The sequence below is a fragment of the Camelina sativa genome, chromosome 13 (assembly GCF_000633955.1).
Source record: "Camelina sativa cultivar DH55 chromosome 13, Cs, whole genome shotgun sequence".
Lineage (NCBI taxonomy): Eukaryota > Viridiplantae > Streptophyta > Magnoliopsida > Brassicales > Brassicaceae > Camelina > Camelina sativa.
In genome coordinates, this window is record NC_025697.1 from 870,837 (window position 1) to 886,093 (window position 15,257).

Here is a 15,257-nt window from a genome sequence, read left to right on the forward strand (position 1 = left end):
TTTTTTTTTTTTTTGAACTAAAAGATTTTTAAGATATACTTAAAACCAAATTACATTTATAATGTTAAGCCTCCGAGAATGAGAAGACTCCTCCGATCCGATGACGGAACTCGTCCTTCTCCGACGTCGTTTTCGTCTTTACCGGACGACGTCGCTCTCAATTGTTTGGCTCTCGTATCTCAAGATTCCATTATCCAACTCTATCTCTAGTCTCCAAAGGTTTCAGATCTCTCCTCGCTTCCCCTGAGCTCGAGGCCACACGTTCCTTCATAGGAAACCCCGAGAACCACCTCTGCGTCTGCTTGAAGCTGAACAACAACCCTAACCCTTGCTGGTTCACAGTTTCCCCGATTCCCAAACAGAGATTGAAACCCATCCCTTCGTATCCTCAGCCACAACAGTACCCTCAATCCCCGACCGTTGTCTCAATCGGTTCGGAGATTTACGTAATCGGAGGCTTCGTCAATGGAAAGAGAAGCAGAAGAGTGTTCGTTTTCGATTGTCGATCTCATCAATGGCGTAGAATCCGCAAACAATGCACTTACCTCGAGCTGCTGCAGCCGCGGATGTGGATGAAGATAACGGTAAGATCCACGTGATGGGAGGCTGCAGGTCCAAGGAATGTGAGGAGGTTTATGATCCAAAGACCAATACTTGGGAGTCCCCCAAACCACTAGATTTCACCGTTCGGAAGAATATGTTTATTTTTTATTGATGGAAAGGTTTATGGCTTGGATGGTTTCAAGCTTAACTTGAAGACCAAATGTTTGCTTGCTTGAGATTGAGAGGTCAAGGAAGGGACTTGGATTGCCAAACATTATGTTTCACTTTGTTCAATGTTAGATCCCCCATGGTCGTACAATGTAGATTTCGATCGGGTTGAAAGACGGGAAGCAGCAGAGCTTTAGGGAATTGTAAAATCGTCAAAGAGTTTGTGTTTCGAATCAACGGATGTAAATTTCGTTCCACTTTCTTCTTGCACTCTGATACAGTCATACATGGATTTTTATGCTCTCATGGATGTGTTAAAACTCCTCAAGAGTTTGGTGTTTGTATTTATCAAATGAGTTTGTTCGGAAATCATTCAAGAATGATATACATCAGCAACAGCAATAAGAGATCATAGCACATTCATAACAAAACCAATGGGAAATAATACATACTTTTCTTGGGTTCGTGTCAAAAACAAGACAATCAAAAGGCAGAACCAGTGTTTTTGGATTTCCCAAGCATCATCTCTTTGGCTTCATTAATCTTAGAAGCCAGATAGTGACTGCCTCCAGCGTCCGGGTGGTTTGCAACCATTACTCTCCGGTGAGCTTCCTTCACCTTCTCTGCAACAACACTCTCCCTGTCATATAAACACCACCACACAAACTCAGTCAAGACATTCATTTAAAATCAACAATCTCCTAAACAAACAACACTGAAAGATAGGATTCAACAACATAAACTAAGGAGTTTGCTTTGATCTGAAGCGTGTTGAAAGAATAAAATTTGACCTCGAATAACTTGCAGAACAATACAACATCACTAAACCAGGATTCTGAAGGGAGCCTCAGTCTAAGGACCAGTTCAATTTGAGTAACAAAAACAAAAAGAGCAAGCAGGTTCAAGAAAGGGACGAACCTAACTCCAAGAATGAGAGCAGCTTCTCGGCGTGTCATAGCACTTTGGAAACCACCTTCATAAAACCTGCGCATTCTAGGCACACGTGGCCTGGATTTGAAAGCTTGCCAAGCCAATATACCATATCTACCAGCATAAGCAGCTGCAGCTACAGCAGCACCTGCGATCATTGGCGTAGCCTGTGTAGCCACAACAAAAAGGTCAGACAGATACAACAAAAAAAGGAACACACTTTGGCTTTGGAAAATCAAAGATAAGAAACACTCTCAATTGCTATCACAGAACCACACATATAAGATCATCTCTGTATCCAATTTTTCTTGTGACCGGAAACAGAACACTAAGACAACAAACGGATCCTGATTAAAACCATCTAGATTCGAGATTCTTAGGTGTTGTCAACGTCGTTTTAGCTGTAAATTTTACAGTTTAATTCGATTAACAAACGAACATTAGTGACTAAATATTTCACGATACTCCTCTAATTGTTCAAAGAGAGAAATATATTAATCCAGCTTAAACGGAAACAAGAACAGACCAAAAAAAAAAACTCACCATAATTCACGTTGATTCAAGCGAAGTATTTTTCCGGAGAAAATACAAACGGATTAATAAATCCCAATAAAAATCTTAGATTTATCGAGTCTCTCGATCGAATTGGGGAATGGGTTTAGGGTTCTTCGAGGGAGAGAAATAATTAAAGAAAAATTAAAAATCTCTGCTGCGGTGTTTTAGTTTGACTTGTTTTCTTCAGTTTTTTGCGTGGGCAAGAGGTCGGTTTGATAAGTTAGGATATTTCCTTTTTTATAAAAAAAATAATGTCGGTTCGACAAAATTGACGGTTCAACAAAATTGTCGGTTATGCGAGTCAAAGCCGGTCATTCTTGTAATAAAAGGTCAAAACTCTCTAAATGGTGCGGAGTATACGGTTTTGTTTGGTTTCTTGCTAAGTTCAGTAGTTAGTTCTTCAAAGAATGTTTTGATTTCTCGCCTAGTATATTTCAAAGAACATTTAGAAGGATATATTCTGAATGAGGTTTACGATTACAAGTTATTATTTTAAGCTTTTAAAAGAACTGATGCAAATATTTATTAGGATACTAAGCATATATATAACAGTATATTTAAAGAAAGTAGAGAACACAAATTTAAAAGGTAAACCTTAACGTCGAATAATAAAATTTATTGTAGCAAGAATAAATGACTGACGACGCTTACAAGTTACAACTGCACAAATGAATGACCAAATGAAGGGAACACATATAATAACTGACAACAATCTCAGGACACATCCTTAAGTGGGAAAATAATAAATATATTTAAAAGATCAAACCCAATATAAATACCTCAGCTGCCTCCTCCGTTGGTCACCGCAACACCGCCACTCTCCACCTTGGGCGGAGCTGAGAATCTCCGTGGTTTACGCAATGCAGGTGAAGCCGGATATGAGAGCCGTTTCTTAGCTGATACCTTGTCTGTGAACCCATCGTTTTCCTGTGTGGTACCACCTGATGGGCTTTGCGGCTTGAGTCTGGCTCTAGCTGATTTAGTTGGAACCATGTAGCTTGGGAGAGCCGGTGAGCCAGCAAGGCTTTCGTCGTCTCTAACTGATGAACCAGCTATGCTGTGTCTGCGGTTCCTCTCAGACAGGACCGAGATTGTGCTTTTGGCGTCGTCGTCGTTGTTGGATTTTCTCGATGATTGGTTTAGCCTTGACGGAGTTGGAGGAGAGAAGAAACCGTTTTTGTTTCTTGGGGTCCCTCTTGCGGATGATGGTGTGTTTGGTTGAGTTGAGCCATTGCGGGTAAAAGATTTTGAAGCTTCGTTGCGGTTAATAGAGCCCTTGACCGAGGCGGCGGCATTATCGTTGTTGCTGTTGCTGTTTTGTTCTTTCTCGGTACTCTCTAGTGGACGACCAGCCATCCATCTCTCTAACCAGCTCCAACCCCATGTCGGGTTGCTTGGATCCATGAACATCGGGTTTCCAGATTTAGAGTTGTTCTTCCAGTTTTGCTGCAAACATGAACATATATATAATCATTACAACATTCAAATGATCCACAGATTCAACTTCAATGTATCTTTCGACAGGTTCAGCATTATTAGGTAACAACGATGGGAATACCTGATGAGAGTATGCATAAGCCAATGCCCTTTCTCTTCTCATTGTTGCCTCGTACTTGCTTAGCAAATTTGCTTCAACTTTTTCCTTTGATTGAATGCTATCATTCCAGTTATCCCCGTTCTGAGAGCAGCGACAGTAAGACACAGAGAAACTCTTAGCAATAAATAAGCAAATCAAACCAAAAATTCATAATTTCAGGTAGAAACGAAGACATAACTGATTAATAGTGTAAGTACGCATCAGTTTTGATATAATGAATAATAATGCTCAGGAAACTGAACTATTAAACTAGTACTCGGAAACCATCCTACAAACTATTATACCAACCGACTGCTAGGTAAAAGAAACCAATTGAACAAAGAATGAAACTTTTTGAGTAAAAAGAAGAAAACAAAATCGGATGATTGTGAGAGACATACCTTCAAGCCAGCTAACTCTTTGGCATGCTTCTGAAGGAGTTGTTTCTGGCGAGCTTGATTCTCTTCAGACATCCTAATTCTTCTAGCTCGGATCTGTGACTGTACACGAGAGAGAGTCTGCATACATTTTAGAGTGTTTGCAGCTTGCCGTTTAACAACAGAACCTTCCATCAACAACTTAAGCCTGACCAAACCCCTCATCGCCCGCAGTGCTCTTCTTGCCTGGTAATTCAGATATTACACAAGATAAGTTTCTACTCAACAAAAGCAGCTTTCTTCAACCATAATCAAAAGAGTCTTGTACAAACATCATATCAAGCCAATTCAAAAGTGGGATTACTATACATACCAAATAGCCTCTAAAGATAGTCTGAATCAAGATAGCAGCGGCTTCTTCATTAGACTTCCCGGCAAACCGAGTAGGTTTAACACGACGAACGACCTCAGGAGTAGAAGAAGACGGAGCTACAGGGATATCAGTGGCTGTAGCATTGACAACATCCGTAGAAGGAGGGGAAAGATCCCTGTTACGTTCAACAATCACTTCAGCTACTCTCACCTCACGAGGAGGAGGAGGAGGAGCAGAAGGAGGAGAAGAAGATTGTCTGACATTATTCACCGCAGAAGGATTAGAGATCACACCATTTTGTCCCTCAGCCAATTTTTGTTTTGACTTCTGATAACAAAAACACAAACATCAAAGATTCAAAGATGTTAATAAAACACTATTAGCAACATCAACACATATATATAAAACCAAATTCACAAAAGTTTAAACCTTTGAATCTGGGCTGAAAGCTTTCTTAACACTTGAAAACCATTTAGCTTTTTTCCCCATCTCTGTGTATCCTTCACATAGCAAAAACAAAGTTGAAACTACTGATCTTGATAGCAAATAGATCTCGATACCTAGGAGCTAAATTTCTCAATTGAACTCACTGAAAAGATGTAGAATCAGGAAACGTACTTGTGAGAAGATAGTGACACCAGATCTGGAAGCTCAAAAGCCTTGTAAGATAAAACCTGGAGGAAGGAGTCAAAGCAAAAGCTCAACGCGGTTTCTTCGTATCGGGAGAAGACGAAAAGGGCTAAAAGAGAGAATCGATGGGAGAGAGTTTTTTGGATCTTTGCTGAGGTGCGAAGATATGTTCGTCTCTTCTTCTTCTTTCACATTATCATAATTGCGAATGAAGAAGAGAGAGAGAGAGAGAAGACAGATGGATTCAAAGCTGTGTGTGTGTTGTGTAGAGTATATGTGACGGTGTGTTTGTGTGTGTGCGTGAAGCCACTAATTGGGCCGCTTTTATGGGCCCCACCCTACTCTTCCTTTTCTTTTTTTCCTTTCTTTTTAAAATTTACCATCTTCGTCTCTGTTTTACTCAATTCTTTTACTTTTTTTTTCCTATAAACTAATCAAATTAGCTAATAGAAAAAGGTAATGATAAGTTTTGTTTCCTAAGTTTCCATAAGATATATTGGTGGATAACAAAAAAAAATTAAGTATAATAATTGACATGGTATATTGGTGTGTTTTTTTATGGGATGTATGGAATTTTCTTAAAATATCAATAACGTGTAAATTGAAAAATCTATTGGATCTTTACCTTTTCCTGAAACTGCTATACATATATTTAATGAACTAGTTATGGGATCTGTAACAGTAACCATATCAAAATTTTAAATTAAATTTTTAACTTTATCCGGTAAGACAGGTCCTTTTCTTTTCACCTAATATATAATAAGAGAAAAAAATGTGAAATAAAAAAGTTTTTATTCGTCTTTTCTTTTTCGTTATGGGTTTCTTATTCGTCGTTTAGTGGGGTAAAAAAAAAAATACTACAACACTCTGTAAATATCTTTTTATTAATCGAATTCAGTATCGTATTCTTTTGTCGACAAATATCAATTATCCAATAAAATTCATCTGCGTAATAATCCGTATTAAGTATGTGTGTTTTTAATACACGCTTACATTACTACAACCGACAAAACATGTGAACAAATATATATGTCCATCAGTGTTACAGCCTTTATCATTTTAAATATGCTCTAACAAGCCACCATATACGATCCTTAATACTTTCTGGATTTGATAAATCATCACAACTTGTTTGATTATTGCACACCAATATCATATTTTATGCTCAGATCCAACCACACTATAGTAAGTAATCTCCAATTGATGAGCAAACAGATTATTCGACTCATAATATCTTAACTTCATATATATTATTAATATATAAGAATTCACAAACAAACAAACAATATACAGAATAATGGGCGAAGTGAAAACTCGTTTCATGCAACACCGTGTAGTTAAACTATATAGTGTAATTTTCTCAATTGTTGTCGTATTACCATCCAGATCTGTTACTATCACAAAAGCAATTTCCCAATGATTTTAGGTAAACTTTTTATTAAATGGCTAAAAGACTGTTGACATACAATGAACTAATTAGATGATTAAAATAACAATACTTAATTAGTTAATTTTGGTCCAGTGGATTAAGTATTATCTGCCTAAATCATTGACCTTTTTTTGTAGATAAATCCCAAAGGTTCCTCATCGGCCAGCTTGTTTACCAGTCTTATAAACTTTTGTTATTAAAAAAAAAAAGCATTTAAATGTATGTCCTATGATCCTATCACTCCATGTGGCGTCTTCTATGGTTCGTTAAGAACTTAATATAAAAACCCTTAAGAGCTATTTTCATATATGTATATAAAAATGTGAGAACTAGCCGTTGGTTGATAATTTTAACTAATCATATGATTTATTGTCAGCAACATATCATAGTCTGCTGTATAAATAAGGATATGCTTCTGATAATTTATAGTAATATTAATAGGTATATCGTATATCTCCGAAGTTGGTTGTTGAATTGGGATATGGACATTCCACCTAATGGTATAATTCAAACATCTTCGTTACGAATGAAACAAAATAATTAATTATTTAAGCTCTTATGAAACTTTCTCTCCCCGTCGGTCAACTTTATGTTTCAATTAAACCGGAAAACAAAAAGAGATAACTAGAACCAAAACTGAACCGTAAATCAATTTTTTGTCACTATCTGATAATGTTAAGTGGGGCATGGAAACAAGGTCAGGGCCGTTAGCGATTTAAAGATATTTTAGCTGAGCCAGAGACTTTGGTAACGACCCGACATTATGTTTTGTCGTTTTTGTAACACATAGCAACGGTAGAAGATTCCTATATTGGCTAACACCTATAAACCCTGGCTCTCATAAATAACAACCCCCATACCTTTCCTACCAGTGAATTTAATTGAATAAACCGTATATAACTTTATTTATTGATTGGTCCACATCTGTATATATCTCCTTTCTGAATTTGATTTTACCACTATTCAACTTTTGTTACTACTTCAGTTCATCTACTTGTAGCTCACAAATACAATTTTCTTTTAAATGTTAATATTAAAGAAAAAGCATTTCTACAAGAAGAACCAAGGGTGAGGAAAAGAATTAGAGCTAAAATATAAGTAAGAGATGCTAAGATATATGATTATAAACTTTCGGAAAAAAAAAGATATGGTTTTAAAGTAGTAATACGGTCAGAAAAAGGCTGCATGAGAGTTTTCTTTGGGAAATTTGAGTTGAAACAAGAACTGAGAACAACATTCGCGAATTGCAAAGAGAATGGAGAGTTACTGGTTTTGATCAAACTAGAGATATGAGTAATTATATATAGTTCACCTTAAAATCCAACAAAGAAGCAAACAATTCTGGCTTTATCTGAGAATGTTAATGATAAGCTACTAGTTCCATGTTTCCTTCAAGACATCATATAGTTTTTGAAATTGTCCAACCAACTAATCAACCATATGTTGATCTAAGGTAAGCATACATGGCTTCTTACACCATTAAATAGAAGATAATCTGTTCTTATAAATGGCTAAGAGTACTACACAATAGGGTTTTAAGAAGGTTTACCTCATTGCTCAATGCTAGGATTCTGAATCAGATAGCGAGCGTTGTGTAAGAGGGAAGTAGTCTCCTCGTTTGATGCATCAAGCAAACGCAATTCCTTGATCTCCTCCTGCCATTTCTCAACATGTTCCCTGTGTATCCTGTTTTCATATATGATGAATGGTATAAACATCTCAATCATGGTACAAACAGCAGCAATTATTATAGAGTCTGTGTTTCAATCTCACATGATCAAGCGTTCTTCGAATTCGTTACTGAGTTCCTTAAACATTGTCTTCCCAGTTTCCAGCAAGTTAGAAACCTACACAACAAGAAGCATCAATTGATGAACATATTTGTAACCACCATATCAAAGTTCTTTCTAAACTTAAGCAAGTCATGGAAATAATCACAGCTTACGGTTTGTGTGAAGCTCTCAATCTTATCGAGAATCTGAGCAATGTTAAGTTCCATCTCATCAGAAGCAACAAGTTTCGTCTCAGTTTCTTCATTCTCAATGGTATTATCAAGACTGATTCCACCATCTCTCGAATCACCTTTTCCTTCTTCATCCTATCAAAAAATTTCACAGGACAAAATAAATAAAAATAAGATCCACCACCACAAATCATCATCATCATCATCACGAGATCAATGACAGATTCAGAAGAAGATAAAAGAACATACAGATGGCTTCATGCGTTTCCGAAATCCTCCATTCCCTATGTCTTCTTCCATCTCAGTGTTCATCGTAACTGCAATAATTCGAAATTATACTCATGAACTTCGAATTCCCGAGTCGAACGCAGAAACGTAACGATTATTAACATCACAGACAGATTTCGAATTAGGTTTTCTACTGGCTGCGCGATTGAATCTGCTAAACTAAATCACCGCAACAGATTTCGATTCCAAGTCTAAAAACCCATACGATTACAACCCGAACAACCTAGCTTAAGATTCTACAATAAAACGGGAGAAACAGAGAACTTACGCGATGAAGATCGGAGAATAGTTCCGTACGAATTTGAGAGACGATGAAGAAGTTTCTAGAGAGTGAGTGTAGCGAATGAGGAAGAAGTGCCAATTTTGTTAACACTCTGAGAAAGTGAGAATCCATTTAAATAAGGGTAGCGTTATTTTCTAATAAATGATATTTTAATTAAGCAAATTCATGATAATCACTAATTATACTTATACAATGCTAATTGCGTAGTGACTAGTGACTCAAGAATCAAAGCAAACTGAAGAAGAACTCAGATAGATTCACTATTTGATATATAGAGCCGAGTAATCCGAACATGTGCTGTTTACAAAAACAGACAAACAAAATATTCACCTAATCGTTTTGGATTAGCTCCTAAAAAAAATGTTAAAACTCCGGGACAAAAAAAAACAATACACCGGAGACTGATGATAAGTTTACACCTTACACTAGCTTAACTTAAAGAGTGAGCAACTTCAACTTCGAACTCTGTGTTCACTGCTTTCAAGACTTGTTATAATCATCCCGGGACCTTTTAACGGGAAGCTGAACTGATACATATTCATCTGATGATGATGATGATGATGATGATGATGATGATGATGATGAAGATGAAGACGAAGATGACGACAATACATCATTTGCTTTTGATGAGTTTGGTACATCGGATTGTTGTTCTTGTTTTATATTAACAGGCCATTGAGGGATGATGTTGCTCTTTCTTGGAGTAGGATTATCATTTTCGGCATCACTCTCGTCACTGATCACAATCGCATCTGCACACAACAGAGTAGATTCGAATAAAACTTTCTTACAAGAGAGATTCACATTGTAGAGCTTTAACCAAACATACAGAGGCGCATACCTGCTGCAGTGTTATTATTCACATTATGACCATCAACCACAATAACCTCAGTCTTGAAAGTCACATTATCATCATCCACCACAATAACCTCATTCGTGAGAGTCACATTATGATGATCATCCACCACAATAGCCTCCTCATTCTTGCCAGTCACATTATGATCATCATCCACCACAGTAACCTCATCCGTGAAAGACACATCGTTACATCCTAGACTGGTGTGATTGTTAGCATCAAAGAGCGATTTCAAGAATGAACATTGTGATTCAAACGCACCAGATCTCACTTTTAATTCACCATACTTGTCCACCATCATCTTAAGCTCCTCCTCTCCTTTCTCTTTCGCAATCAAGAGCTCCTGATTCTTAACCCTCATTTCATTGATGAGGGCCTCTTTCTCACTCTCCATTCTCTTCATCTCCTTCTTATACTCCTCCGTCTCACTCCTCTCTTTCTCTAACTCCTCGAGCAACTGCTGATTCTTCGCCTCGAGCTTCTTGATCGGGGTTTCAAGATGCAACTTCATCACCTCATTCATCTCATTGACATGCTTAAAATTTTCTTCAAGGATTTTGTAATCGTTGAGCAGATTCTCATGATTCTCCTTGAGAATTTCATGTTTTGTCGCCAAAATACCCTCTTGAGCAAACAAATTGCTTATTCCGGCAGTATCCACCGGCGAGATCGTCTTGTTCTTCCCCGATTTTTCCAAACGAGCTGATGATTTCCCACTCATGACTTTTGAGAAACCCTAAAAAAAAAAACCCTGGATCAACCAACACATAAAGCGTCAAGCTTTTTTTTTTCTTTTCTTTGCTAGAACTTCTTAATCTTTGCTAAATTTCACAGATTCTGAAGAAACCCTAAAACCCCAATTTGCTCTAAGCTCCACCGAAAGAGAGAGACAAAAAAAAAAAANAAAAAAAAAAAAAAAAAAAGCAGTCTCCGAGCTCTTTCCAAAAGCTAAACCAAAATACTATACAACAGAAAAAAAAAACAAAATAGGAAAGAAATTTCAAAGGAAGAAAGAAATCTTACCCAGATTCGTCAGATGACCAGTAGGCACTAGAAAGAGAGAAAGAGTTGAATTGCAAAAATGAGAATACCTACTCAAGGCAAAAAAAATATAAAAAGAAAAAAAGCCAAATCCCTAGAAGCAGAGAAAATGAAGCGGGAATGCGGAAGGACAGCGTACATATTTAATTCATGATCTAATTAAGAAATTTGTTTATTGTTAATCTTAAACATAATCCAAGTTTTTTTGTTCCTTCCATGTCATCATTAAGCATTTAAGCTAACAAGATTAAGCTAGTTTAATGATGGCTTTGGTTTGAATTACAATTAAAATACCACCTTACTTCTGAAAAAATATCATAAATTCATTAACAGAGTATCTTTATAATTAGATTTTATGATGCTATTTGAGTGACAAGGGGAACACAGAAGAAAAAGGAATTAAAAAGGAGTAGCACCCTCTAACGCAGTAAGAGGGTTATGAACTCTGCTTTTCACATCTCTAGCACACATGGCCCTGTTTGTAAGTTGTATGTAACACGCATACAAAAATCCCAAACGGTGAGACAAAACCGTATTACAATTTACAACAACAACGAACCCGAGAAACCAAAACCTTAAAAGATGTCTTAGACATCATGTCTACTCTCTCTCTCTCTCTCTCTCTCACTCTCTTTCCTTACAAGCAAAAGCTACGATGACCGGTTTACTTTGATTCCACTATCTGACTATCTTTGTATTCTCACCCTATAAACCGAGGCCATTTCATTCATCGATTCCATAATCTTCACCAAAGTATTTGTCCACGAGACTGTTTGCCATGACTCTCAGCTCTTCGTTTTCATGGAACTGGAACCTTTCCATTGCATCAATGCCGTCTTCTCCTTCCACAAGCTTGGGACCTTCCCCATTTGGTATTCCTCTTAAAACCTAACCACCCAGAAATCAAAACTCATTACGATAGACCACGGGACATCAACATACAGTGGAAGTAAACTCAGGTTTCATTGAGATTTTGAGACCATTTAGTTAGTTGCTTACCAGCTCAATGAACTGAAGACCAAGCCTAGCAGCTTCGATATCAGGAGATCTGACCAGCTCAATGAAACCTGGCAGGCAACCGCCTCTGACAATGGAGACTAAGTGATCTTGAATTATCCTTGGTTTTGTGTCTCCTCCTTCTGCAGATTCTACACAAAGATTACCCAAGACATAGGCAACTTCTTTCCTTATATCAAAGGGTGATGTCGAAAGAAGCCGTAACAACAATGACATTACTTCAGTAGAATGTATCATTCTCTTGTGTTCAATAGATCCCGCGGCTATATTAGATAGCACCCATGCTGCTTCCTAAGAATAGAGTTTAATGACGAAAGCTTCATAAAATTGTAAAAACCGAAGTGGGTATGTGATACTGACCTTCTTTAAAACACGGTGCTCGCTTCTTAAGCACTTTGCAAGCACACCAACGATACTTTCTGAAATTTGATTTGCAATATCAGTATCTTGAATAGTATATCTGATTAAGGTAGATAGTAGTTAACGCAGAAAAGATAACAGATACCTTCAGTGTTCTGTTCACGGATAAGAATGGTTAATATAGCTTTGGGATCAACAGCGACAAAGTTTCCTACACTTCGTAGAACCTGAATTCAAAACTTTTGTTTTAGAGATAATTAAGAATGCAGCTTTTGAAATATAACTATCAAGTAGTAAGTATTCTGTTTTTAATTATTCATGCTAATATCAAAATAAATTAGATCAATGGGACCTAAAAGCAATGACTTGAATATCATAATCTGTGGTAATATATAGAATAGAATCCTGTTTCTTTTGGACAGTAAGGTCTCTTCGGGAATTACCGGGATAAGAAGTTGTAGACTCTTTGAGGTTGCTAATCTTTCAAGAAGTAGTTGAAGAATGCCTCCCTTCACGAGCATACTTGTAGCGATATCTGAAAGGGCAGATAGGTACACAATGATCCATGCAATTTCCGTGGCAGTTACTTCATCCCTGAATCCAACAATATAGAAATTTTGATCAAGTTATCCACCAAAATTGAACAATATTTATCAATGGCAAGAAGCAAGACACTACAACACACTAAGAAGTTGTTAGAATAAATAGAGATGTAAATTTGCTCACGATTTCTTGAAGTGTCGAAGAATTGCATCCATTATACCATCGACCTTCACAAGTTGTGCTGCTGCCTTTGGCTCAGGGCCCTATATTAAGGCATGGGGAAAATAGTGTGTAAAAGGGCTTGTAAATTGTAACCAATGTGATCAAATGAGCGCCACATTTTTCCACACCTTAATCAGATTCGACAATGCCCATGCAGCTGTCCTCACTGTTGAACTTTTGTCAGGAAAAATCATACGTGCTAGAGGTAGCAAAGCCCCTTGAGACAAAAGAACATTTCTCAAATCTTCTCCTTCACCCGCAACATTACCGATAGCCCATGCACACTGCTCGGCCACCGGTGCAGAGCTCTTTTCTGAATATAAAATTGGAAGCATATGAAATCTGATCCGACAAAGATGATAAAGAATAATAACGGACTTGGTTGGCTAGTAGAAACCTCCAAGGTGAGCAATAAGCAATGGCAGTGCAGGTAATAGAGCTTTTGTTTCTTCAGGTTTTCCAGCAGCAATGTTTGTGAGACACCAAGCTGACTCAAGTAACTGCAGTTAGACAGAACTCGCAAAAGATTACAAACCAACTTAAATTGTCTTATTTCAACGCAAATGAGTTACTTAGAATAATCTTACAATATCCAAAATCTAGGCAAATAAATGCAATAACAAAGGGATGGCATTGAAACATATATAAGGCCAAGTAAGAAACCTGTTCGTCAGGAGAGCCAAATGAGAGACACTGCACAAGTAAAGGTATTGCACCAGCGCTGAGGGCAGCTTCAACAGGAGGGAACTCTGATTTTGACAATAAACGCCTGAGTTCCCGAAGAGCAATCACCATCTTCTGCATCGCACCTTTTCCCCTGAAAATTGAGCACGAAGATGATAAGTAGATAGTATACAGATTTAACGAACAATACCCCAAACAGTGAAGAAATTGAAGAGAATGCAAAACTAGATCAAATCCTAAGCTTATTGATGATAACAAGTTGACAACTTCACTTACTGATATTGAACAGCAGACTTGAGCTCTTCCACGGCTTTGCTGGCTTGAGCCTCCAATATTGGCTGATCTTCATCAATCATCATCTCATTGTCAACACAAGCATCCTCAACATCGCCATTAGTACCCACCCTACAAAGCCGCTTTGCCCTAACCAGTAACTCCCTTCTTTCCTTGGCAACCGTAACAGCTTGCTGCCGTCTTCTTTGTCCCGCAACATTCCCAACTAAACACCGCCATATCCAGGAATACAATCAAATACATGCCACCAGTTGAAAAGTCCAATCCTTCTAACAAGTTTATACAGATAAGTAAAAACGCTCTATTGTCCTAAACTAACCAATATACATGAAAACCAATACTACAGTGTGTTGTGTGTAATCCCTGACTATGAACCATGAAAGTATCTAAATTTTCTTGTTACCCTAATCACCAACTGACCTAATTTTCTCGGGAAGCAAACAAGAAACAATATTTCATCAGTAAGACTAACACTACTACACTCAGGTGCCAAATTAAACTCAAGGGTTTACGGTAAAACCCAGTACGAAAATCACCTGAAGACTTTATTGGGTCTCTTCGATTAGACGCGGTGCCATCATCTGCCATTGGAGAAGCTACAGCACTGCTAGTTTCTTCGATAGTAGGGTTCGATTCAGTTATTTCACCGCAGCAATTTATTCGATTTACCAATTTCGCCGAAGAAGAGTTGGATAATTTGGATCCGTTCCCCCGCGCCTGCCCCGCCCCGCCCCGCATATAAAAAAAACACGAAAATTTCGCCGACTCGTATTTATTTTCTAGTTTCAAATTAGTCCCTAATATTTTCAAGTATACAATAAAAAACCACTTAACTTTATTATCGATCTCCAAAGCTAATATAATAGATCCAACGATCGTGGTTTCACGTAATGTTTGACGATTCCTAGATTTATGACGTGGCGATTCCTCATTAGTTGTTTACGTACACCGCAATCTAATGTGATGCATGTGAATATCACTCGTTTTCAATTATACACGTGTCACGCATCCACATGAGTCTCTTCCCCGAACATGTTGATCTCACCATCTCTGGCTTTTTCTTCACCCACTTTCTTGTCACTTTCTCAGTTCATTTTCTCGAGAAAATTAAAAAAAAAAAAAAAA

General features: G+C 37.5%; 5 protein-coding genes and 1 pseudogene across 5 annotated transcripts; 1 reads left to right on the plus strand and 5 right to left on the minus strand.

Annotated features, from left to right (window-relative positions):
• Positions 12-1,109, plus strand: LOC109128297 (annotated as a pseudogene).
• LOC104734315 (mitochondrial import inner membrane translocase subunit TIM14-3) lies at positions 1,024-2,394 on the minus strand. Its single transcript, XM_010453861.2, has 3 exons — positions 2,185-2,394; positions 1,630-1,808; positions 1,024-1,351 (listed from the first exon to the last, which is right to left on the minus strand). Exons 1-3 carry the CDS (start codon positions 2,185-2,187, stop codon positions 1,195-1,197), a joined length of 339 nt encoding a protein of 112 aa, XP_010452163.1. The 5' UTR covers positions 2,188-2,394; the 3' UTR covers positions 1,024-1,194.
• On the minus strand, positions 2,777-5,398 carry LOC104734316 (protein IQ-DOMAIN 1). The gene is made up of 6 exons (XM_010453862.1): positions 5,141-5,398; positions 4,952-5,022; positions 4,523-4,849; positions 4,174-4,395; positions 3,755-3,874; positions 2,777-3,642 (listed from the first exon to the last, which is right to left on the minus strand). The coding sequence occupies exons 2-6, from the start codon at positions 5,009-5,011 to the stop codon at positions 2,977-2,979; spliced, it is 1,395 nt and encodes a 464-aa protein (XP_010452164.1). The 5' UTR covers positions 5,012-5,022; positions 5,141-5,398; the 3' UTR covers positions 2,777-2,976.
• On the minus strand, positions 7,910-9,211 carry LOC104734317. Its single transcript, XM_010453863.2, has 5 exons — positions 9,101-9,211; positions 8,794-8,861; positions 8,527-8,679; positions 8,355-8,428; positions 7,910-8,267 (listed from the first exon to the last, which is right to left on the minus strand). Exons 2-5 carry the CDS (start codon positions 8,854-8,856, stop codon positions 8,132-8,134), a joined length of 426 nt encoding a protein of 141 aa, XP_010452165.1. The 5' UTR covers positions 8,857-8,861; positions 9,101-9,211; the 3' UTR covers positions 7,910-8,131.
• Positions 9,352-11,098, minus strand: LOC104734319 (striatin homolog). The gene is made up of 3 exons (XM_010453864.2): positions 10,995-11,098; positions 9,957-10,707; positions 9,352-9,867 (listed from the first exon to the last, which is right to left on the minus strand). Exons 2-3 carry the CDS (start codon positions 10,690-10,692, stop codon positions 9,596-9,598), a joined length of 1,008 nt encoding a protein of 335 aa, XP_010452166.1. The 5' UTR covers positions 10,693-10,707; positions 10,995-11,098; the 3' UTR covers positions 9,352-9,595.
• LOC104734320 (importin subunit alpha-9-like) lies at positions 11,420-14,853 on the minus strand. The gene is made up of 11 exons (XM_010453866.2): positions 14,669-14,853; positions 14,115-14,337; positions 13,818-13,971; positions 13,552-13,654; positions 13,283-13,467; positions 13,116-13,195; positions 12,833-12,983; positions 12,535-12,616; positions 12,390-12,448; positions 12,012-12,320; positions 11,420-11,900 (listed from the first exon to the last, which is right to left on the minus strand). The coding sequence occupies exons 1-11, from the start codon at positions 14,718-14,720 to the stop codon at positions 11,736-11,738; spliced, it is 1,563 nt and encodes a 520-aa protein (XP_010452168.1). The 5' UTR covers positions 14,721-14,853; the 3' UTR covers positions 11,420-11,735.

Excerpts from the sequence above, each read along its gene's own strand:
- LOC104734315 (XM_010453861.2), bottom strand. Across the intron at positions 1,352-1,629 it reads GCTCTCATTCTTGGAGTTAG|GGAGAGTGTTGTTGCAGAGA; the intron begins GTTCGTCCCTTT and ends TTTATATGACAG.
- LOC104734316 (XM_010453862.1), bottom strand. The coding sequence starts at position 5,011 with ATGGGGAAAAAAGCTAAATGGTTTTCAAGTGTTAAGAAAGCTTTCAGC. Across the intron at positions 4,850-4,951 it reads CTTTCAGCCCAGATTCAAAG|AAGTCAAAACAAAAATTGGC; the intron begins GTTTAAACTTTT and ends TTTTGTTATCAG. Across the intron at positions 4,396-4,522 it reads CTATCTTTAGAGGCTATTTG|GCAAGAAGAGCACTGCGGGC; the intron begins GTATGTATAGTA and ends CTGAATTACCAG.
- LOC104734317 (XM_010453863.2), bottom strand. The coding sequence starts at position 8,856 with ATGAACACTGAGATGGAAGAAGACATAGGGAATGGAGGATTTCGGAAA. Across the intron at positions 8,680-8,793 it reads GGAAACGCATGAAGCCATCT|GATGAAGAAGGAAAAGGTGA; the intron begins GTATGTTCTTTT and ends ATTTTTTGATAG. Across the intron at positions 8,268-8,354 it reads TTCGAAGAACGCTTGATCAT|GATACACAGGGAACATGTTG; the intron begins GTGAGATTGAAA and ends ATATGAAAACAG.
- LOC104734319 (XM_010453864.2), bottom strand. The coding sequence starts at position 10,692 with ATGAGTGGGAAATCATCAGCTCGTTTGGAAAAATCGGGGAAGAACAAG. Across the intron at positions 9,868-9,956 it reads GAATAATAACACTGCAGCAG|ATGCGATTGTGATCAGTGAC; the intron begins GTATGCGCCTCT and ends TGTTGTGTGCAG.
- LOC104734320 (XM_010453866.2), bottom strand. The coding sequence starts at position 14,720 with ATGGCAGATGATGGCACCGCGTCTAATCGAAGAGACCCAATAAAGTCT. Across the intron at positions 14,338-14,668 it reads AGACCCAATAAAGTCTTCAG|TTGGGAATGTTGCGGGACAA; the intron begins GTGATTTTCGTA and ends GGCGGTGTTTAG. Across the intron at positions 12,449-12,534 it reads CCGTGAACAGAACACTGAAG|AAAGTATCGTTGGTGTGCTT; the intron begins GTATCTGTTATC and ends ATCAAATTTCAG.